At 44.7% G+C, this 24,119-nt stretch overlaps 3 protein-coding genes across 3 annotated transcripts in view; 1 reads left to right on the forward strand and 2 right to left on the reverse strand.

The window, feature by feature from the left end:
• Positions 1–778: 778 nt before the first annotated feature.
• dusp1 (dual specificity phosphatase 1) lies at positions 779–4,199 on the reverse strand. The gene is made up of 4 exons (XM_060062825.1): positions 3,481–4,199; positions 3,049–3,194; positions 2,693–2,912; positions 779–2,018 (listed from the first exon to the last, which is right to left on the reverse strand). The coding sequence occupies exons 1-4, from the start codon at positions 3,887–3,889 to the stop codon at positions 1,663–1,665; spliced, it is 1,131 nt and encodes a 376-aa protein (XP_059918808.1). The 5' UTR covers positions 3,890–4,199; the 3' UTR covers positions 779–1,662.
• Positions 4,200–7,479: 3,280 nt separating this feature from the next.
• ergic1 (endoplasmic reticulum-golgi intermediate compartment 1) lies at positions 7,480–20,653 on the forward strand. Its single transcript, XM_060062829.1, has 10 exons — positions 7,480–7,638; positions 11,931–11,992; positions 14,230–14,302; positions 14,762–14,856; positions 16,439–16,563; positions 16,848–16,952; positions 17,238–17,298; positions 17,611–17,711; positions 18,797–18,919; positions 19,531–20,653. Exons 1-10 carry the CDS (start codon positions 7,619–7,621, stop codon positions 19,636–19,638), a joined length of 873 nt encoding a protein of 290 aa, XP_059918812.1. The 5' UTR covers positions 7,480–7,618; the 3' UTR covers positions 19,639–20,653.
• The window catches only part of flt4 (fms related receptor tyrosine kinase 4), a 51,520-nt gene continuing 47,786 nt past the window's right edge, over positions 20,386–24,119 (reverse strand). The window contains 5 exon segments of the mRNA XM_060062830.1: positions 20,386–21,847; positions 22,171–22,250; positions 22,338–22,458; positions 23,080–23,204; positions 23,673–23,778. Coding sequence (XP_059918813.1) covers positions 21,661–21,847; positions 22,171–22,250; positions 22,338–22,458; positions 23,080–23,204; positions 23,673–23,778 — 619 coding nt within the window. The 3' untranslated portion in view covers positions 20,386–21,660.

Below are 24,119 nucleotides of genomic sequence, written 5' to 3' on the forward strand. Positions count from 1 at the left end.
ATTTCCCTAACGCTTTTTTCCCCTTTCTCACACCCACCCTAAGGGGTCAAAGCCAATGTTTGGCTAATTTGCAAACCAAACATATTTCTTTCCCTTTCAGAGTCGTTTCCGTCGCCAGCCCTCATTGGTCGGCCAGGCAGGAGGACACCGGGCTGGTGCTTAACTGATCCCTGAATGCTCTTTGGTTGTCACACTTTTCCCAAACGCCTTGCAGCTGCCCCTATTGTGGCGTTGGAGGGAGGGCTCCTTGGCTTATTCTTTAGGCCTCCTGCTGTTACCCCAGGCCCACAAGCAAGGCGTGTGCACCACACAATGGCAGACACCATGACATCATGCCTGTCTTCTGTGAGCAGGATCCTGATGCATTCTCTGATATACGGAGGGAAAGAGTGAATTCCGTTGCATGGAGTGTCCATAGGGGGTTACAAAGTCCACCCCGGACAAGCCTTTATTGGGGCCATTTATTTGACCTATTGTTTTTTGGCAAGTGACATGTGGTCCTTTTAATGTATGTGTGAACCGGGAGTATAGCTGGCTAGATAGGGGATGTACCTATGAGGATAGAAAGTTACTAGTTGTAGTACTTATGAAATGTATTGCCCTGACTTCTATACTTCTACATCATTTAAAATCATTAACATTTTGTTTAAGGGCAGTTATGAGGATCTAAATGTTTAAATACATTATTACATTTTCCATGTATCCAGATTTAATTTAGATGTACGACGTTCAACTACTCAATATCAACCTAGTAATAGAACACACAAGTTCTCAGGAGTAGAAAAAGGCAAATTGGTATTTATTCAATAGTATCAAAACACTTAACAAACATATGCAAAAATAGATATGATAGAGAAATATATTACTTTACTTCAATAAATAAGTCAAAATCACAGTGGGTATTATTGTGGCCCCACTGTGGTAATGTTTGGGAGGGGGTAAGTCTTTGTCCCAGAGCTGTTGTACACAGTAAAGAAACATGAGGTAATCAACGGTTACTTCCTCCCAAGTGTGAGGATCGTCAGGGTTTCATTATGTCTACAATGTCCATTTTTTACATGTCAATTGGCAACACTTTCAACCTGAACTGTTAAAGTAATGGAGATACATTCAAATGGAGGAGTGACTTCCAAATAGGCATCTGTAGTTTGGCCATTTTCTTTCTTATATAATGCTTCCTTTAACCAGCACAGGAAGCACAAAAAGCAAATCACAACATATTAAACATTCCTGAGTCAATAGTGAATCTAGCTTTGCCATTCTGTACGAAGAATAGAAATGATTATCAAAAAGCGATCCACCTTACTTCTTTGAATAAAAAAAAGACTAATGAAATAATTGTATCCGCTTCCTATACAGGAATACTCTCAATTGTATCATTCAACCATGCCAATTGACCTATATTGCTCAATATTTGCACAGCTATGGGTAACGTTTACAAGCTCACAGGATGAACAAAATACTGCCAAATGGTAGCTTTAACTTGAAATAGTGGGACATTTGGCTCTACGGTCAATGTCCAGAGAAAACAGCCAACGGGGCACCAACTTGGAAACTCTCAGAGTCCAGCGATACCACCACGGTGGTTTTACATTACGACCCCTGTAGCCCTCAGAGCTAGAGAGTCAATAGAGGGGGCGCAGAAGGCAGAGTTTTGGGGTCTCAGCAGCTTGGCGAGGTGGTGATGGGGCTGTGGAGGAAGGAGAGCTGGCTGGCCGACGAGTGCACGGGAATGGACACGGGGAAGTTGAACACCGTGCTGCCCTTGCCGATGGCCGGGCTGCTGGCCTCTGAGGAACAGGTGGACGACGCCAGGACCTGGGACTCGAACTGCAGCAGCTGACCCATGAAGCTGAAGTTGGGGGAGATGATGCTTCTCCGCTGCTTGACAAACTCAAAGGCCTCGTCCAGCTTGACCCGGTTGGTGCGCATGAGGTAGGCTAGGCAGATGGTGGCCGAGCGGGAGATGCCTGCCTGGCAGTGGACGAACACGCGTCCGTTGCTCTTCTTCACAGAGTCTGTAAGGAGCAGGAGGAGGAGGATGGGATTAGTGTCACGCCATCACACTGTGGCACAGTTATAAAACATTGCTTTCATATCCCGCAGGTGCCGGAGGCAAGCATTAAGAAAATAAACTGTCAACACTCGCAACACTATTCAAATAAAATAAAAAAAAGGCCACTGTAGTCTAATGGTCGCATCTCATTAACACACAGGAAAGGCAGTTAGCAAGGGGCATGGGGTGTGAGCCTGTGGGGGCTATTCCCCATGGAGGTGGTCTGAATGGACAATGGGGGTGGGGTGAATCCCCTGCTGGGCGTAGTGGTCTTGGAGGAAGGCTGGCCGCGAGTGTGGAGAAACTGCCTTTTGTCTCAACAGAACAAAGGAGGCGCAGAGTGAGCCATTCAAGCCCAAGCAGCCAACCCACCACCAAAGAGCAGTGGATGGAGGCTGCTTGGGGGGTGGGTGATGATGTAACCACCCTTATGTTTAAAATCGGGGAGTCTATGTGGAACAGCTGGTCGGTTTTGGAGGGAACTTTTTCTACACTTTAATCCAGGCTCATTGAATGTGAAGAGCGAGGGACAGAGAAGGGGGGGTGGGGAGGCTGCTGGGGAGTGTGCTGTCAACAGACCTACTGGGAACAGTTTTGGGGTGATTGATGAAATAATGTACGGTGCAATGGACTTACCGATAAACTCGATGGCCTCGTTGAACCAGGAACTGATGTCGGCTTTGTGGTTGTCCTCGACGGGGATGCTCTTGTACTGGAAGGAGTCTTCGAAGTGGTTGGGACAGTTGGCCGAGACGTTGATGAGAGCGCTAATACCCAGCATGTCCAGCATGTCTTTCCTAGAGGCATGGTACGCGCTGCCAAGGTACAGGAAGGGCAATATCTCCACTGGACCACCCTAGAGACAAAATAACAACAAATAAGAGTCAAGCACTGCAATACAAAGACTGTACACGATACAACTCTGACATGATGCATACTATATGAGATTTTTTTTGGGGGGGGGGGATTTTTGACCATAATAAAACACAAACCTGGTCATAAAGAGGCGTGCTGCACGGACTGCAGCCAGGGTCTGCGCTTTGGGGCTGGGTGGCACTCAGTGGCAGACTGAGACCATGGGGTAGTGAAGGCTTGGAGCACATCTCCGGGTACTCAGAGGAAAACGTTTCAAAGCCACCTAGAACAGAAAATAGACAAGAGGATTAGATTTCCAACACGGCCATTGACATTTTAATATCCTGTTCTAAACAAGTCACAACAGCCCACTGGGCTATTTCGGCCCGCTGTTTATTTCACAGTAGGACACCAGCTGTTGTGATGACAGCTGGGGTCCACATTTGTTGTGTCGTTGTTAGGATACGACACCAACAGTGGACAGGTCAACAGGACCTAATAAATGTCCAAGGGATTTTAAGACAGTAACGAGATCGAGATGTATCTGTTACTTTTTAAAACGCCCGTACCTTTAAGCATGAACACACTGGCGCCACAGGGGTCACGGCACAGGGCGGCCACAGCCAGCATCAGGGTCCCGTCTTTCTTTACTTGGCTGAAGTCCAAACTGCGATCGTCGAGGAACACCACCGAGTCGTACTCTCCAGAGACAAGCCGGTTGCGTGTGTCCTCGTTGGGGACGATGTGCTCCAGTCCCAGACCACCACGGGCTCTCCGGCGCACAATGGTGCTAAAGCGGACGTTGGACGAGCCGGGTATGTGCGACGAGTTGAATGAGAAGAACGATCTGCAGTCCAGGACCAGGCAGCCGGAGTCGTTGCCCTCCAGCAAGTCGCGTAGACACTCACAGTGGATGCTGGGGACCTCCATTATGACCATAGTAGGACGTCGGCCAAAAAAAGTTAAATCCAAATACATAAAAAGTGTAGTAAGTGAGCAGTTCTTGAACACACCGATTGAAAGCGGTGTGTTATCTGGTTCGCCTGTTCTGACTTTTTTCCGGATGACGATGAAATTTAGAAAATGTAGTACTTGTTTATCAAATTCAGTTGTTAAACTGATGATAAAAGCGAGCGTTTCTCTTCTGGTGTATCCAAATGTTTTTGTATAAATGTATAAATATATCCTTGTTCAGATGTGGATTCTATCAAACGGAGAGTTTGAACGCAGCTTATATACCTCCTCCGCGAGAGTGAAAAGGCGCTGACGTCACAGGCCCGCCCCTCTTGGCATGCTGCCTGTTTCACACGTCATTGTGTAATGAGCGGCCATGCACCGCGAGGAAAGACACAATTTGGGGACATTAGATTCAGTTTCAATATAATAATTAAAGTTTTTTTGGGTTGTAACCTTTTAATATATACTTAAGTATTTTATTTACTTAAGTATATAACGTTTGTTAAGTTCCCTTTTTCACAATATACTAATATTATTCATTATTGTATTATATATTATATATATGATTATAATTAATATTTTTCTGATGTGTTATTATTATTCTCATCAGTATTATTATTATAACTTTAATTGCTATCAAAACTACTATTATAAGTATTATAATTAGTGGCCTATTATAAGTTGTAATGATCTCTGAACGTGGGATAATTGAATTAGATGTTTCATTCGAAAAAGACCACAAGCTGTCATCTCATATTCATTACAGAGTCGTTGTATTGTATTTGTCAGCATATAAGGAATTTGGCAAATTTTCCATGAGGTTATTGTTTAATTCGATTTTTATTTTGCCTCTTCAACTGAGAGTTGACAAATAACAAGATAATAAGCAAATACCTGACATGGGGGCCATAAAAGTTTATTCTTTGTTTTTATTAGTCCGAGGTACATAAGGTTCAATGCCCCGTGAGCAAAGGCTCACCATAAAAGTTAATCACTGAATAGAAATCTGAAGTCCAGTAAATTTCCACATGCTGGAAACCAAAACACAGTCTTACAGGAACACAACAGCAGATGGGGATCTCTTGTATATCAGTAAAGAAGACAGAAAGAGAGAGAGAGAAAAAAACTTAACCAAACCATAATCACTATCGGACATCCTTTTTCACAGCTTTGCTGACTCAGAGGGGATGCTGTTGCTTAGGCCATGTAGAAAAATAAAAACACACGTGAGGGCACCAGGGCAATGTTTGGGAGTGTTTCTCAAACCCTCACCGCAAACGACACGCCACACATTGGTTTTGTTTTTGTAACTTATGTTTCCAGTGCATTGACCTAGATTGACTCCATAAAACGACATTGTTTTGAGCTAGTAAATGTCTTTGTTGAATTGCATTATTGTTTTTTGGCAAAGGTAACTTCAATTCAGTTTCTTAATTTCCCCTCTGCTCAATCATTATCACTTAGAAAATGAATGAAAGCAGATGTAATCTGGAAACAACACCACCATTGCCGAGCCAATAAAGTTATATTGTATCATTTGTCTCTGCCATAAATGGGAAAGGCCTTGGTCTTGCGTCGGAAGATGTTGTTGACATATATAGGCCATGACATCGTTCTCACCCCATTGTAACATGGACGAGAAATGGGGGCAAGTAGGGAATGGGGGCACTCTATGTGGGGGTTCACATCCTTAAAGACTAAGCTCTGTTTCCTCCGGGTCAAGGGTGAGAGGAAAGGCAAGTGTGAGGAAGGAAGAGAGGGAGACTTCAGGACAGGGGGTGGGCTTTGAACGAGGAAACGAAGACCGTAGCAGTGTGTTGCCAGAACCCCACAGCCTGTTTGAACCTCACACTCCAGTGAGATGAGTCAACTGTAAAATGCCACAGGCAGGAATGTTATACGAGAGAGGGAGAGAGAGAGAGAGAGAGAGAGAGAGAGAGAGAGAGAGAGAGAGAGAGAGAGAGAGAGAGAGAGAGAGAGAGAGAGAGAGAGACGTGTGTAGGGGGGTGGTCTCTGAAAACAAGCTGTACCCAAACATTATGTTCTCAGAGTGATTGTTTTTTAGTGATGCATCCATGAGCTGGACATGACGCTTAATTTCAAGATGATGACGTCACAAACACACCCTGGTTAGGTGGCAAGCAAAGACAAGATAAATATTGCAAAATATGAAGCAATAATGTTCAAAGATGGTGTCACGTTCAATTTCCTTGTTGAGTTGTACCTTAAAGTGAAACGTTTTACGGGAATTTGTGTTTACAGAAAACCTGTTTATTATTGACCTTGTATGAATACATTTAAAGAAGCTTGTGATTTGGGGGTGTATACAAAATTAGCTGATGCCTGTATCTTGGTGACCGTAAGTCTTGTTGTTACTGTTAATATTTTGTGATGTCAATCATTCTTGGCAGTGTCACACTTGTGTCCCTCGTACAGAAAGAGAAGTGAAATAGAGAAGCTTGGTGAGGCATTTCCTGTGTTTTGGATCTTATCACTTGCTGTAAACACGGTCTGCTTACTGTCATAGACGCCGTGGGAAACAGATGAGTCCGCATTGGGAAACCACTTTTTACCAAACTGCTGAACAAATGCACCATCCCTCAATAAATGTACATGTGCTATACATAACAAGTCGTCGACTAGCCAGGAAACTCAAAATCCCCATCACAGTATATAGTATCTAGTTTGCCCTCTGTAGGATGTGTCAACATCACATGCTAGTAGGGGGGGAAATGTGTCACTCCTTGTTGAAAGAAGCTAAAACTTATCATCCATGACCTGTTAATGATTTGTTTGTTGAAGGAAATCATCAGTTTGAATTCTATGTATCTGAGTCACTCACTGCATATTGAGTGACAGAACTTGTAGGAATTTTGGCCGCAAGCAACATCAATATATAAATAATCAAATTAATGACACAGATCCACACAAACAAACGCTGTTTAAGGCCCCTCCCCAACTCTGAGGATAAACCTCTTTTGAATACATAAAGCCCTTGAAAAGAGTGTGGCGTGTTTTGTAACCTCAGCGGTTGAAACCTTATGGATTGCCCCAAGGTTTCACATACACAAATCCCAGAATCACTTCTGGTTGAGACGCGAGGGAGTCCCATTGGGTGTTCCTAACAGGAAACACATCGTCACTATCATTAAATAGACAACAAGGTCCTGCCAGACATGCTATTAAGGCCCCTTCTTATTGTTATCACTGCATTGTATGTAAAGGCTATTTTGTATCTCCTCAAATGTAGTTTACATGCCATCATAACAGATAGCTGCTGTACAAAAAGTAGGCTAAAACATAATCAGGATCATGTTGTATCATAATGTCCTGAATAGAATGTATATATATTCAATATATGATTGTGTGTGTGTGTGTGTGTGTGTGTGTGTGTGTGTGTGTGTGTGTGTGTGTGTGTGTGTGTGTGTGTGTGTGTGTGTGTGTGTGTGTGTGTGTGTGTGTGTGTGTGTGTGTGTGTGTGTGTGTGTAAGTTATTGTGACAGTCGAGTCATTTTCTAAAATGTTAAGATGGTTTGACTTTAAAAAAAAAGTTCAAATACTGGATGAAGGAAAACGAATCCCCCTTTACAGGAAGTTGTCAGAAACCTCTGGCCCAATCAGATTTTGCAAAGCGTCCTAAGCCGACGTCAACCCGGTAACGGTGAAGAGAACCGGTGGAATTGGGAAGAGATCCGTGTGTACCGCTAACTATATTTCGCTCCAGTCTCCTCTCTCAAACTCAAATACATCATGCCTTTCGATGTTAGGAGGTGAGTATCGATACACTTAATAGGAACACGAACTGACACTTGTAATCTGTACTCTCTGTGCATCGCTGAATGAATTCCTCGCAGACTGTGAATCAAATCCCCGAGCCAAACTTAGAGCAGCGTCTCTCAAATAGACTTGAACTTATACATTGTTTCATTTTGTATCGAGTTAAACCCCATCGAAAAAGGGTTGGAGCTTCATTGTTGAAGTATTCCGATAAAGTTACTAATCCCTGTATTGTATTTGATTGTGCGCGATCCTACATTTGCATAATTATCATACTCTCATCTATACATCTGGGACAGTAAGCTTGGTCTTAAAAGATTTTGGGTCAATCGATTCTAGCTACATGTAATCTGAAACTTTTGTTGTTGGTTGTAATTTTCGCATTTAATACCTTCAACTTGCCTCCGCCCAGTCAAACCATCACAGAGAAGCGCTATACGCGTCATCATTTGTCAAAGATAAATGGGGCTGTTCGGCCTAGTGATGAGATAAAAATACAACGTTCTTCACAGGGACTCAGTGAGTGGTTCTCAACTGGTCCAACCTCAATGACCCTTAGTCATTATGTCCCCACCAAAAGATAAAACGTGTATTTACCAATATTGCAGTAATCAACCATGCTTTCATGTACTGTGAAAATACATCTGAAAATCTGCAATCGTTTGGGCTAAACTCAATGAACTAGTAAGCCATTGGAACCGGAATTAACATTGAAACATTAGTCAATTTATTTTCTTCTTTTTAAAGTTTAAGGTCTTTAAGGTCCACTCAAAATGCCCCCTCAATAAGTGAGTCTTGACCCAACACACCAGTTGAGAATCACTGCAAAAGAGAATTACATATTGCTGGAGATAGTGCCCCCCCTTACCCCGGAAGGGGAAGGCATGATATTATTATTATTATTATTATTATTATTATTATTATTATTATTATTATTATATTTCTGAGAGGAACCTAAAAAAAAAGCATTTACTCATAGCATAGCTGAAACATCTGTAATGGTAGACTACAATAATAATACGATTTCTGGATAATTTACATTCCTCTACCTTTTGCATAGCTCTCACACACAATTTAAACTATATCAGAAATTTGTTTAGTCAAAACATATCTTTTTTAAATATCAATGTTTTCCAGGAGTCCACCAAAGCATTGTTGAGAATAACGTCAAGGTCTCATTCACTCTGAGACAAAACACATTGTATGGTCTGTCTGTAGTTTGCTTTAGTCATAGTTTGTGACTGTCTTTCAATCTTGAAGCCTAATGAAAGAATCCATTTTGTTTAAAGGGATCTCAGAAGGAGCATGAAATGTAAGCGGGTGTGTCACTCACTCCCTTAGTCCACCAGACTTTGAACCTGTTTGGTCTACTTACTAAGCGTATATTACTGAGTGGCTCTGCAAGATAGCAGACACGTGGTCACGTTTGGTCACATAATTTTCCATCTGAAATGAGTGTGTGTGCCTCTGCAAAAGAGAGGGGCACTTGTGATTAGCTAATTTGTAGTTGGTTAGAGTAGCAAACGAGTGGCCAAGGACTAGGAGACATTACCGTGAGAACCTAAGTGTAGGAAATGAATCATGTGTCCCCAAATAAATCATGAACTACTACACACAAGCTCCCTGATTGCAACCAAGGTGTTCCAATTTAGATTAATCTAATGAAGGATATTTATTCCACCTTCATAATGTAATTATTAGTGTGAGCATTATTTTACATAACTGGAATAATACCTTTTAACAATAGTCAAGATGTTGGCCTGCTTTTGTGTCTCTTTATTTTGTATTTTTTATAAAGTAAATCTGCATGCCATGATTTGCATTTACCAGCAATGTTTTTGTTTCAGAGTAAACAGTACATGCCCTAAAGGGATACGCCTAGATATCTGTAAATCGGCATTTGCCTGTCTTACTCAGATTTGTGTGGTTTAATTCCAATTCAACATTGTGCATGCGTTAGAGTTGGCCACTTCCATTGACTTGCAGAGTAGCAGTAGCTTAGCTCCTGTTAATGTGAGAGGAAAACATGTTGTATTTCAATCAAAAGATTCTTAATGTGTTCCAAATAGTTGCTTATTGCAGTGGTTCGTTTTAGGTAGGTAGTTTGTCTGCGAACACACAGTTCTGACAACCTGCCAGCTGTGAATGTTTGTAGACAAACTTGTAGGCAAACAATCTTGTTTGCCTACCGGTTTTGAGTAAGCGACTATTCAGAACACATTGGCAATCTCTGGGTAGTAATTAATAGTGTATTCCCCTCACATGAACAGGACCTAGCCTACTGGATCTGCAAGTCAATGGAAGCAGAGAAGCAATTGCTAACCTCAAAAAGTCCCCTTCTAGACACACCATGGTGAATTCAGAATGTAGCCACTGTTCTGATACTGGGCAAGACAGGCAAACGCCAATTTGCAGATATCTCGGCATATCCCTTTAACGAGTGCAATCTCTCTGTAGCGCAGTCAGAGATGGTGTGTAGCCAAGCTAGTTGTGTGAAGCTAATGCGATTGTAAGAAACAGCCAACCCAAGCCAACTCCAGCTTTATGGTTTTTCCTCAGTACTGTTATGACTGGACCGTCCCGAATAGCCTCTGAACACAGTCCTTATCGACTATGGCGTTTGCTATCTTAAAAACACCTGATTTGAGAGATTACGAGGTGACGGTTGCTATCTCAGCATATCAGCCCCGCACATCTAATACCAATAACGCTGTCATGCTTTATTATCACTGTATTCACGCTGACTCATTCACGCAAAGCAGCAACGACAGTTGCTGAAAAGCTGTCCCACTGCTTTCCATCTTTGGGCGTCACAGATAACATCATACCCACCAGTCGACTTAACGTCGTGGGTGCTTCCCGGAAATGAGTGAACAAACACCCAAAAGAAAGAAGAGGCAGAAATTATGCAAAGTAGCTGTCGTAGCGCCATCTCAGCGTCAGCCTCAGATCCAGATTCAGAATTGGTTTTATTACATCGTACACAAGAGCTAAAAGTTCTGAGGCTTGGTTCCTGAACACAAAGCAGCAACGACATAAGACACAAGACGTGTTTACATCTCAAATCATGGCCGTTATTTGGGGGGCTGGAGAACGGTGTTGCGTGAAAAGGGGGTAGAGGAAGGAGACGGTTCCTCCTAACAATGGTTTAACAAGGAGGATGTTGTGGCGCTCTGGTTGTCTGGCATGGAAGGCCCCCCTCCCCCCTCTCTGTACTTCCCTTCACCACGGGGGTCTTCTGTGCCCCCACATCCTCTCTGCTCTGCCTTCCTGGCAAATTTGTTATCACACACACACACACACACACACACACACACACACACACACACACACACACACACACACACACACACACACACACACACACACACACACACACACAGGGGGGGGAGAAAGTGAGCAAGGTGAAACAGCGGGGATTGCGCCCCGAACAGGAAGCCCTGCCTCCCACTTCCTCCCCCTCCCTTCAATTGCGTCAGTTGCGATTACTTCTCTGGCATCGCCTGTGGAAGAAAATGTGCACAGAAGTGAATGTTCTGGGTGGGTGGGACCAGAGGGGGGGCGTTCCGCCACAGAGTTTGGGGGTGAAAAAACGTTTGATACCCAAAAAGGGCAGGATGGAGTCGGCTCGGAGTCTGGTGACCCAAATAGTTCAACGCCAGATAGGTTTGACTTGAGCTCCTGCCTTCCTTTAAGTAGGCGAGTTTTGGGTTTTCTTGATCTATTGGATTTTGTGGATTGCCCAAAGTTGTTTTAAATCGATCCAGATTCATGTTCAATTCAAGAGTAGAATTTGTTTACAAAGTCCGATAACCATTAAATACCATACATAAGTAACACAATATGATAAGTTCATGTCTGATTTGCGTCCGTCTATTGGCATGTTTGTATATCGTGAGGTACACAGTGCTCTGTGCAGGCCAGTGTACGTAGCTCACGTAGTCCACAGGCCTCAATCCAAAGTGTGTGTGTGTGTGTGTGTGTGTGTGTGTGTGTGTGTGTGTGTGTGTGTGTGTGTGTGTGTGTGTGTGTGTGTGTGTGTGTGTGTGTGTGTGTGTGTGTGTGTGTGTGTGTGTGTGTGCGTGCACCGCAGCTGGCCGCCCGGGGGCCTGTTTGTAATGGCTTTCACCCAGAAATAACATTCCACATCTCTTCTGTAATATTGCACAGCCTCATGGGTACAGCATGTACAAGTTTACTCAGAGAGCAACGTGTTTTTGTAAACTCACACGAAGTTTGCCTTTCTCACTCTGTTTTTTCTTTCCCTTTTTCTTCCCTTTCACAGGTTTGATGTCTATAGGAAAGTACCAAAAGACCTCACCCAACCCACCTATACAGGAGCTTGCAGTGAGTTGTTACTTTCTGTTCATGAAATCATCTTTGCATTAAATGTAATATCTGTAGATAGGAGGGGGTTTACATTCTATTTGCATTTTCATTACTCCCAGATGTTATTGTTATGAACAGTTCTTATATGTATCACTGAACTGAGACCGTATTGAAGTACGTATTGAAGTACGTCTCACACGTCTTCATAATCAAATGTGTTCAGAGTGAGTGGTATCCGTCAACAAAGGGAGTTTTTTAGGGGAACAACCTCTTAAGAGATGGGCGGGGTTGGAAGCTGTAATTTAACCATTTACCTGTGCCAAGCACAGGAATACCCCAGGGCCATGAATCCTGAAAGCCTTCTTGTCCTAACCCAACCGTTACTATGGCAGGAATGTTCCGGAGCAACACGCACTCACACTCCTTTTTGGCCAGAGGCGAAACGAGGACCCTGACAGCGTAATCCAAAACCCGCTTTCTCGCTGATGTCATTGAATTTCCTGTTCGATGTCAGGAAGTCATCATGTAACAATTGGATAGACCTTTTGATCCGCGGAACGTGGGGATATGTACGCGTGTTCCCTTCCAAACCCTGAAGAACATTTAGTACTTGTGTTTTTTTTTTCTCTTTTCAGGAAATTAAATTTGCGTTTTCCTCTTTTATAAGCCAATGACTGTCAGCCAAGGGGAAATAAATGAGGGCTATTCCTGTACACCATTTTCACCCTTCCTGTCTCTGTGAATTACGTCCTGCTGTTGTGTGTGAGGTAAGGGCAATCGCGGTGGCGACGCAAGCAGGAAAAAAAATATCACCAATATTGCATTTCCAGGTTCCGCATACAGCCTGTTCCCTTTCACAAAGGGTCAAATATTTGACCCTTTGGTCTTTTGTCAGGGATTAGGTCAGCATTCCAAAACATCAGTCTAGCGGTGTCTTGTTGTTAAGGTGTAATTAAAATAAGTTAATTTATGGCATAATAATAGTACTTCTACTACTACCTTTTCTTTCATTATTCAATTTTTTTTGAGGATAATGATTTTCTGTTTCGAGACTTATGTTGCAAGCTACGGATGACATTATTATTAATGTTCCGGGAAGTGCTATTGCACTATACAGAACTATCACAGCGTAACTCTAAAAGCGTTTTTGTTTTACCCTATGCTGTAACAGAATGAAACACCAATGAGTCAAGCGACACCTCATCCCATTAAAACAACAGGACTGGATGGTGGCGGTTTAACAACAGCACTTTGTGTGTGCGTAGTCGCGACGCGCGTGGCCCTTAGACGGGTGTCCTTTAGTGAACCTCAGCCCGTTGTGGATGTGTCATCCCGGCACTCCCTTAGTGTTTGTATCATAGTTAAACATTACCTTTTGATAAGTCCTGCTCAATCTGGGCCACCGGTTGGCCAGGCAGTCACACCCTGCGCTAACCACAGGGTCATGTGACCCATGATGATGCCCCACTCTCCCCCCCCCCCCCCCCCCCCCCCTTCCTCGGTGAGGGTTATCTCGTTCAACGGGGTCACCTGCCGACGGCAGTGTGACTCATCCCAGTCACTCATACTTTTGCGGCTGCTTCACGGTTACTCGATATTCGTGTCTTGTGTCACGTTCTTCTTTTTGTGTCATGTGATGTGGAATGAGCCCGCTAAGCTCCTCTCTCTCTCGTCAAGTCTTAAGTCGTCATGTCCGTCCTGGCTCAGTGTGGTTGTCAACAACAACCACCACACTGCTTATTATGCTCTGAGGTCCGGTGCACTAAGACGCTGTCGACGTCTCCCCCCCCCCACACCCCCGGGGCCGAGTTGAGTCCACTCCACTGGAGTGGACTCCGTGTGTACGTGCCGTTCCTGGGTCTACGTAATTGCGAGAGTGCAAGGGTTTGTGTCAAGAGGAAACCCAAAATGGTGTGTTTTGTCGAGCGCTCTCGGCATGACCTCACTCTACTCAAAGGGAGATGTGTTGTAATGGCTGCCCTGCTGGGCTGACGTTAACATTCATCGCCAAAAGGAAGGGCTTTAAAGGGCCAAACAACCTTTATAAGCACCCGTAAAACACGGGCCATTTGGAGACGCCTTTAACAACCTGGCTGTGATGTCATTTATTGATTCAACCAGATAAGGTCATTCTTGTTGCCCTTGTGTGTAATTTTCTCTGGAATGCCATTAAACGCAGATAATGGGTCACAGGTTAAAAAAAAGTCATTTTTTGGTATCTTTTAAGTTCAAATCTGCCATGTTTGTCTCTACAGTATCCATCCTCTGCTGTGTGTTCATGCTCTTCCTCTTCTTGTCGGAACTGACGGGCTTCATAGCCACTGAAATGTAGGTACACACACACACACACTCACACTCACACTCACACACTCACTCATTTCGCCATGTCCTCAGCTCTTGTTCCGACGCGCTGATAAAGCTACACTATTATGAATGTCAATGTCCCCGTAATGATGTGCTGACTGTCGCGACTCAGTGTCGTAACCCACCAACGAGGTCAATTTTCTCACAGGAAATTGGCTTTGGTGTGCCTGCGTCACCCTCTCTCTGTGTCTCCCTTGGCGGCGATAGAGGAGGGTAGACTTGGTCTGGGAGTGACGGACAGGATATTACATTAACGGGCCACTGTAACAAAGTACACTTTGTCACAGGACACTGCATGTGACGTAGTGACGGCCTTCCTCGCCAAATGGGAGGGGGGTCAAATTAAGTACTTTGCTTTCTGTCTAAATGGTGCCGTCTCATCCTAACCCTTCTTCCTGTGTGGCTGTACGGTTGTGTTGCCAGTGTCAATGAGCTGTACGTGGACGACCCCGACAAAAACAGTGGTGGGAAGATAGATGTGAGTTTAAACGTCAGTTTGCCAAACTTACACTGTGATTGTGAGTATACATATATACATATATATATATATTCATCCATATGTTTACATCTTGATTCACACTCCCCTGTGTTCTGTTTTTAATTTCAATGACGAATGACACGGCCTCTATAAATGTTTTAGTGTTTCCTTGTATTTTGTTTACCTTTTAAGATCCCTTATCGCCCTAGTCTGAGTATCTCACCCTTTCCTGTTGTTTATTTACGGCGAGTTGGCAGAGGGAATGCATGTATCAAACGGCGTGAATCTCTGTTTGTTTTTAGTGTCCTGTCTATGCTCGATTAGAGCCAACACTTGGCTTGTAAACAACGTCTGTCCCTTATCTCTGGTCCAGTATAAAGTTATTGAGTCTGGGAGAAACGGGGCTAATGCGCTTGACACAGAGTTGCCTCTGCTGACTTGTCCTGCCCGCCCTGTGATGTCAGAAATGGGTTGGCCCGGGGAGCCATGCCAGGGGTAGCGAGTCGTCACCCCCCCTATTTGCCTGCTATGACTCTCCTCAGAAAGTATGCCCCGAGTGAAAAAAAGCACACACACGCGCACACAACCACCAATCTAGATTTGGACCAGAAATGGGAAAAGTTCATAAACGGCTGTGGAGTAAATTAGCCAGAGCTCGTGTGTGTGTGTGTGTGTGTGTGTGTGTTTGTGTGTGTTCTGACATCTCGTCCCCATGCGGCTGTGACGCCTGTGCTCACAGCCCTGATCCTCTGCTTTCACTGGCGCCGCTCATTGCAGGCTCCCCATCTATTCCTCCCAAATCGGACCTTCAGATCCTCAGGGCTTTCTACCACGTATCGTCCGCCTGCTTTTTCATGGCAGAGCTAATACCGCCCAATGACGGTGCTTCAGTTTCTGCCGGCGGGCGGAAGAAATAAAGTGTTGATGTTCCATATTTAAATGTCGTCTGAGCCCTGTTGGGGGGGGGGGGGGGGGGGGGTGGTGTCTGTGTCTCGTCTACCCCTGCGGATCTGCTTTCGCCGGTGCTATTTTCGCCCCGGGGCCCAGACTACTTCCAGAGATCATTTGTCAGATAGCGGGGAGAGCACTTGATTCGCGGGGCATCATGGAAAAGGGGAAGCGAGCTCCAGGCTTCCTTATTAAGACGTCTTTATTAAGACGTCCTTATTAAGACGTCTTTATTCAGACGTCTTTATTCATACGTCTGAATAAGGAAGGAGGATCGTCCAGTAGGCCCCGACGGTTTAAAAATATTCCTTCCACTTTTATTTTGTGGAGCAATGTCTAACGGGGAGGGGTTTGCGGTCGTCTTAAATGTCCAAGGTTGCGATGACGTGGGACGGTTTCATCAGCCCTTACTGATCACTTCTGCCCTCTGTCCTTGTCAACACAACAGTCAACAGCACATGGAAAATATTTTTCCATTTGTCAAAATGTTCTGATGAACTGATGCTGTATATATTCAACAAACACCTTACACCAGCATTTTCCAAAATGTTATTTTTGGTTGTTTCTCCTCCTCCTCCTCCTCCTCCTCCTCCTTCTCCCTCTCTTCATCCTCCTCTCGCTCTTCTTCTCCCCCCCCCCCCCCCCCCCCGCCCCCTTACCCCTGGCCATCCCAGTGGTGGGGCTTGACATTCAGGATGAGATGGGTCGGCATGAAGTCGGCCTCATAGACAACTCCATGAAGATCCCTCTGAACCAGGGCTACGGCTGTCGCTTCGAGGGGGAGTTCACAATCAACAAAGTACAGACACACACACACACACACACACACACACACACACACACACACACACACACACACACACACACACACACACACACACACACACACACACACACACACACACACACACCCCTCTTATTTATGCTCCGTTTGTTGCAATTAAACATGCTTTTTGATCCGTCTGATCATTTCTGTGTTCATTCTGCAGAAAAACTGTATTCTGTTTAGCTCTTAATGTGGAACTTCATTCATGTCCATCTCGGTTACCTGTACCTTGCTAATCTGTTATTGTGTGTGTGTAGGTACCAGGTAACTTTCATGTGTCCACGCACAGTGCCACAGCGCAGCCCCAGAGTCCTGACATGACCCACACCATCCACAAGCTGGCCTTCGGGGAAAAGCTACAGGTCTCTACTCCACAGATAATGCGTCTGTGCTTTTACAGCTTTCTATCTTTTTGACACGTTGCGCACCCCAACCCGTAACCTTTTAGTTTTACACACACACACACACACACACACACACACACACACACACACACACACACACACACACACACACACACACACACACACACACACACACACACACACACACACACACACACACACACACACACACACACACACACACACACACACCCTCTCTTGATCTGGGAGAATGATTTCTGGTTCTGTGATCCTGACCTGCAGGTATTAAGGGTGCAGGGTGCCTTCAATGCCCTAGGAGGAGCTGACCGCCTCGGCTCGAACCGTAAGTGCACACGCACCCGCCCACACATACCGCACACCCTATCCCTGCATCTACACTCGCTGCACTGACACAGCTGAGACAGCGATCTTGTTTATGCGGGTCTGTTTTTGTTTGTCTGTGTTTCTGCCGGCACAATGTGACGCGCGCATGAGGCGCCTCGCAGTCTGTGCACTGACGCCTGGTTCACCCCTGTTCGTGTTGAAAGCATTCCCGTCTCCAAGATGCTATTGCCAATCGGTGCATTTTTACAGAAAAATAGATAATTGTATTCAGGTTTGTTTTGTGTGTTTTTTGTTGTTGTTTTGTTTGCAGCTCTGGCCTCACATGACTACATACTGAAGATCGTTCCCACAGTGTATGAAGACCTCTCTGGCAGGAAGAGATACTCGTACCAGTACACGGTAGCTAACAAGGTACGTCAACCTGTTCGTCTTTTTCTTTTTTCTCGCGGTTGCTTTTTGGTTTCAGTTCCGACGAGGTAACCGATTGCGCGTGGGACTATGTTGTTTACGCGCCTTGTCGCCACGGCAGCCCCCAACATATGGCCTCACGGGTTGCCATGTCGGCCTAGCCGCTGACCTGGAAGAGAGGGACCACAGGGCCTTGACTACTGGAAAGGCTCCCTTCGATTTGTCAACAAACCATAAAGCCTCTTCCAGGCATTGCCTTGACGTTACAGCTGGCCCCAGGCCCTGTGCTGTAACCAGGGTCTCCATTCAGGGTCACGTCAGTAATCTATACAAAACACCAAACATGAATGTTTGGTGTCTGGGGACGCCTCTCCAAAAAGCCTAGCACAGTGACCTCTGTTTATGCTAGGGACAGAGATCAGCAGCAGCCTCAAGACGCCATATTTTTTTTGAGCTCCGATTTGTTATGTGATAGGAAACAAAAATTGCGCGATGCTATCTTTTGTGGTGTTTAACGTTCCCTGAGATGACATTGAGGTTTGCGGCTTATTTGTGTGTTGTTGTTGTTTTTATGCATTCTTAGTGTTTGCACATCTTTGAATATTTGATGGTGTCAATTTGTGTGTTGGGGCTTGAATAATTGGGTAAATATGTCTGAAATATGGCGGTGTTGTTTGTTGATACCAGATCACACACAGGATGTGGTGCCAAGCTAACTCACAACACATTGAATTAGTCCCCAACGTTTAGTTAATTATCATACAACGGACTTGCATATGGTTTGCAATTCGGCGCCTAATCAATTGCAAACCCAATACAAGAGCAGAAATTACATTTGGCTTCGATAATGGCTTCATTACGCAACCTAATACACAAGCAGAAAGGACATTTGGTTTCGATGATGGCTGCGTTTCGCAACTGCAACACATTGAAACAATTGTTTTCAACAAAGGCCAATCAACGATAATTGACTATGAATATATTATTGAATATATTGAACGTGAATTTGAAAGCGGTGTATGTTTTGACTGTATGAACATAAAAGCCGCGTGTGTTTCATGTTGTGGTTCTCCGTCCCCCCCTGGCAGGAGTACGTAGCCTACAGCCACACCGGCCGCATCATCCCGGCCATCTGGTTCCGATACGACCTGAGTCCCATCACAGTGAAGTACACGGAGCGGAGACAGCCCTTGTATCGCTTCATCACCACCGTGAGTGATCCTTCCTGTGGCTCATCGCACAGCACTAACGCAACAGTCTAGCACAGTAACATTCATGTTTTTGGGTGACCACCTTAGAAAGCACGCCTCAGGACCAAAGCCCACACACATCGGTCCATTTTCTGCATAGTTTTCTCTCTTGTCACCGCCCGCTTACGGCTCATTCCAAGTTATGTTTGAGGGTCTGAACCTTGTTCAGTAGTAGCTTGTTCAGAGGAGAGAAAATATGAATATTTCAATGGGGGATCACAGGGCCTAAGTGACCGTAAAGCCAGTGACGCCGTCGCCCGTCTTCACATGCTCTCTTCATTATCTCTCCTCTTTGTTGTCAACCTCTCACGGATCTCCTGTCCTACTAAGAGGATGACTGGTCTTATGGTATGACGGTGACTCAGTGCTGGTGCCATTTCACTGCGCCCTGTCAGTGCAATGGTAATGCACCGGCAGTACTTACGATGCGGTTGGAAACCGGTTTGTGTGGGTTTTTAAAAATATATGTCATCGCCTCCTTAAAACGTGACACCACAGCGGAGACAATGAGTGAGGCAGGGTGAGTCAGAGGTGTGGCCATTGTGTAACGTGCTGACCCCGTTTCCTCCCAGATCTGTGCAATCATCGGAGGGACGTTCACCGTGGCCGGCATCATTGACTCTTGCATATTCACCGCCTCGGAGGCCATGAAGAAGGTCCAGATAGGGAAGATGTCCTGAGGTCAAAAGTCATCCCACCACCATCACCGCCACCACCTCCCTGCCCCAGCCTCGACGGTCATCTTATTTATAATGATCTCGGTGATTTATTCGATGGCTGCTCGAATGGGAAAAACTGAAAAGGAATCAATCGCCTTGTTGAGAGAAATAGCTGAGTGACCAATGAATGAATGAATGGCTTGGGTGTCCATGTAGTGATCCGTTAAACGCTGCACTTTGTCTTCCTTCCCCCCCCCTGTCCCCAAACCCGTGTATTCTTGCTATTTGGACGCATTCATCGATTACAAAGTATTGATCCTGTCCGCAAATAATGGTCAACTGAAGGATGTTTCTCTTTTTTCTACGATGGTTGCTAGATTTGAATCCCGCCGGATGCCGTAGACTAAACTGGTCATGAAAGAAGACGAATGTATTCCATTGTTCCTGATACTGATTTGCATGCCATTGAATTCGTAATGTAAAGGTTCTTCCATCCACGTTCTCAGTAGCTATACCAGTCATGGGCATTGAAGCATGTTGTGCTTTGTGTTCATATGTGGGAGTGGCTGTCACTTAAACCAGTTCATTGTATTACATTTCTATTTTAGTTACAAATATCAGATTTTCTGGATCCGCCCCTGGTTACATTTTTATGAAGCAGATTTTGTTGGGTTTCATTTACTTTCAGCTGTCCATTTATCATTATAAGATATAGGATAAAAGTTTACTCGTTTTAGTTTTTGCCATAATCCAGTCCTCTTACATGCATTTCTTTTAGGACACTTTTTTTAAAGTCTGCTTTCAAATGTACATTTTGGTTACAGGGTTTACCAGGCATGGTCAGTTATTCTTAGGATTGAATGTGTTGCATCCTTTTCTGTGCTTTTTTTTTGGTCTTGGCTTCCTTCTGCGGCAACTGACAAAAAACACTACTTCTAAACTAGTTTTCCTACTTCTTGTACAATTTGTGTTGTTTTTTTTGTTCAGAATGTCAGGGGAATACTACCTGGTGACACAGTAAAGGTTACATTTGAAACCGCTGCGTCTCGGTCACTTCCCTCGTGAGTCGCTCCTTGTGTTCATCACTTGGGTTTAGGGGCCCAGGTAACGTGATGTGGTAGGTAGACAGAGATTGATTACTGCTGTAAACAATTGTCGTCTTTTCTTCTGCTAAAAATATGGTATTTTCTTACACTCGTGGAACGGATATTCCACGAGTTCCAGCATTCAAAGATACAAAATACTTAAGTGTCTTTTCATAATAACTAGTATTTTAACAAATACTTTAATTTGCTTTGAGCAGAAAACAGCTCTGTATTTGGGAAGAAATAGCACTGCAGCCAATTCATTCAGGGGTTTCTCCTCAGACTATAACATGCAAATGCATTACAGACTACACCATAGAACATATAGCATGCACCTTTTTATGTATTCCTTTTAAAATGAGGTCAAAGAACTTAATGTAACCTCAAGCTTATCGTCGAAAGTGCTTTACAGAACTAGAGTCAAGTCCAAGTTGGTGCAGCACTCTAATAATGGGAACGAATTTAACATGTTATGGGACAACAAAGTGAGAATCTAATGCAAAATATGTCATGTTGTTTAATTTCTTCCCATTAAGGGCACATTTTGTACAAAATAAAACACGGATGAATACTCTGTATATAAAAGTTAAAAAATATAACTGGGTGAATATATAATACTTTGGGTTGTTTTTAACATAGTGTCGCCACCCAGTGGCTGGCACAGAAACTTAAGGCACACAGTCAGTAAATTTTCAGTCGGCAGCACAGGCAGGGATAAGAGTGCATTGAGATGAGCTTTGGCTCATAGCTTTGGCTATACTGGAGAGGTCAAGGTCGAGATATGGACCCTAGAACACCATTCTAATGGGTGATTTCACATTATCCTCCATGAAAAAAGGGAGAACTAGATCGAAGTTAATACTTTCATTTTAAACACGACCCCTAGTGGTCCACACTGGCAGTGATTTACATTTCTTTCGCTCTTCCGCTCCTATATCTCCGGAGCTTTGCAGGTAGATTATAGGTTGGAAGTGGCCGGACAGGTGGGGTCCGCCGAGGAGAAGAAGTCACAGACGCCGCCGTGCTCGGACAGCTGGCCGTACTCGTTGTTGTAGAAGGTTTGTCCGGAGAGCTGGCTGTGGAACCCCGGTCGATGCCGTGAACCAGTTGACGCCTGGGAGCCCGTCAGGCACTCTGTACTCCTGCTGGTCACATAAAGAACAGCGGTTACCAGCTGTTTTGCTGACATTGAATTTTAACAAATCGAGTCATAATCAAGGGGCAAATGCTGGTGAGTGAGGTTAGCGTCATTGTTCGTAGTCTGTAGGTCTATTTTTTTTTTATTATCCTATCAAGTAATAACGTATTATATGAATATAAGTTATAAGTAATATACAATTATATAAATATTTCCATTGATATGTAGGCTATAACATGCAAAGGCACGCTAAGGTTCAGATTACTGATGTGGTATATAGTGGGGCTTTTTTCACTTCCATTTCTCCTTTTCCACTCCCATTTCCTCTACCTTGTAGACATCACAGTCTGGTGCTCAATTATCTCAAACTCTTCTGAGGCCAGAACCATGCCACTGTCCGTCTGGCTGTCCTGGAACACAAAGCACCGTCAATAAATCATCAGTCTGCTTCACAAAGACGATCTGTTTGTGAAGCACATGCAAGGAAAAGCCCTTACCTGCTGAGACTTCTGTTGATGCAGCTCCAGAGGTAACTCCTCAAAGGTCTTCACCCTGGGCTGGCACATCTTTGAAGGAGCCACGAACACACAACCAGTGAAAGGCACGCAGTTATAATACCTGACCGGGGAAGAGGGGAAAGGAAGGGTCTGGTTAGGAATGGATGGAGGATTCTAGCTACAAAAACACAAGAGGCTATGAATACTTGTGTATGTCGAATGAACCTGGACCATATTTCAGTATTTTCCAAAAATCGATGGCAGTTCTTATTAATACATAAAAAAATGGAATACTATATGACTTATTGACTTTAAAGTCTCCTTATAAACCAACTACATTTCCCATTGGGATAATTAATTAAAGGTGCAGTGATGCATTCAAACATAAGTCATTGTTTATATGAGTGGTGGATCACTGATCATGGTTATTTTTTACCACCTCCACCTCCTCCACCTCCTCAACCTCCACCTCCACTTTACCGGCAAGTGATCTGGTATTCTATTTTCCCATCTGGGACTAATAACAAACATCCACATCTCATCTCCTTCCCTCCCAGGTCGAAAACATCCCGTCATTTCACTTAATGGATCTCTAAGAAGCCAAAAGTGTCCTGGTTCTGAACGTGTATGTTTTGAGACTCCATCATGATCTGTGAGTCCTAGTGTTGTGGTGTTAGTCGGCCTTCCCCTCTCCGGGGAAGATAGGGTGATGGGGGGGGGGGGGGGGGGGGGGGGGGGGCACCTGGCGGGCAGAGTGCTGCAGGGCATCCTGAGCTCCTCCTCACTCGCCGGGTGAGACGAGGTCTGGGAGAAGCCGTCGTCCTCCGAGCTCTGGGACTGGTTCAGGGGAACGTAGTCCTTCCCATCCTGGACGGGGGCAGGGGGGGGGGGGGGGGGAGAGTCAGAAGGACAAGTCAACACATTGCACTCATCATCACTTGAAAATGATTTCTAAAACGTTGTAATGAGATATGCCACTTGGATCTCCACAAATGCTATTTTCTTCAAGTATATGCAAGACGGAGGCATGTGTGTGTGTGTTGGTTTAGATGTGTGTTTGTGTGTGTGTGCCTTCAGGCTTGTGTGTGTTGGGGGGGGGGGGGGGGTGTCGGTGTGGTTGTGTGTGTTTGTGAGTGTTTGTGAGTGTATTCAGGTGCATGTGTGTGTGCGAGTGTGTTCAGGTGTGTTTCCATATATTTAACTGGGGTACTGGGGTCATGGTTGTTTTTTTCTCCACCATCATCCCCTCAGGCTCCACCAACACCACCATCCCCTCCACCTCCACCCCCTCCACCACCTCCACCTCCACCCCCTCCACCTCCACCTCCACCTTACCGGCAGGCTGTTGTCCTGCAGCAGGTCCCCGAGGATCTCCATTAGGGCTGGGAAGGTGGGCCTTTCTCTGGGCTCGCCCTGCCAGCACGCCAGCATGATCCCGTATCTGTCAGCAGGGGGCAGCATAATCACACAGGAAAGCATGGGTCGGTTGGCCGTATAACACCCAGACATTAAAAACGTCATGAGTCTGTGACTGCTAAATGTATTCTGAACGCTGGAAAGGCCAATGGGGTCTTTGGTTTCGTCACATAATGATGTTATGGGGGAATTGAATTAGGATACAATACAGTGTACTGCTCGCTATGCATCTTCACTTGACAGCTGAAGTATTACAAGTCATTACATTACATTATTTATTTCGCTGACGCTTTCAACCCAGGAGACAATAAGTGCATCCAAGCATAGAAATACAACCCAGTATATGCAAGAATCACGAGAATGCAT

Source organism: Gadus macrocephalus, chromosome 10, assembly GCF_031168955.1.
Source record: "Gadus macrocephalus chromosome 10, ASM3116895v1".
NCBI classification, from domain to species: Eukaryota; Metazoa; Chordata; class Actinopteri; order Gadiformes; family Gadidae; genus Gadus; species Gadus macrocephalus.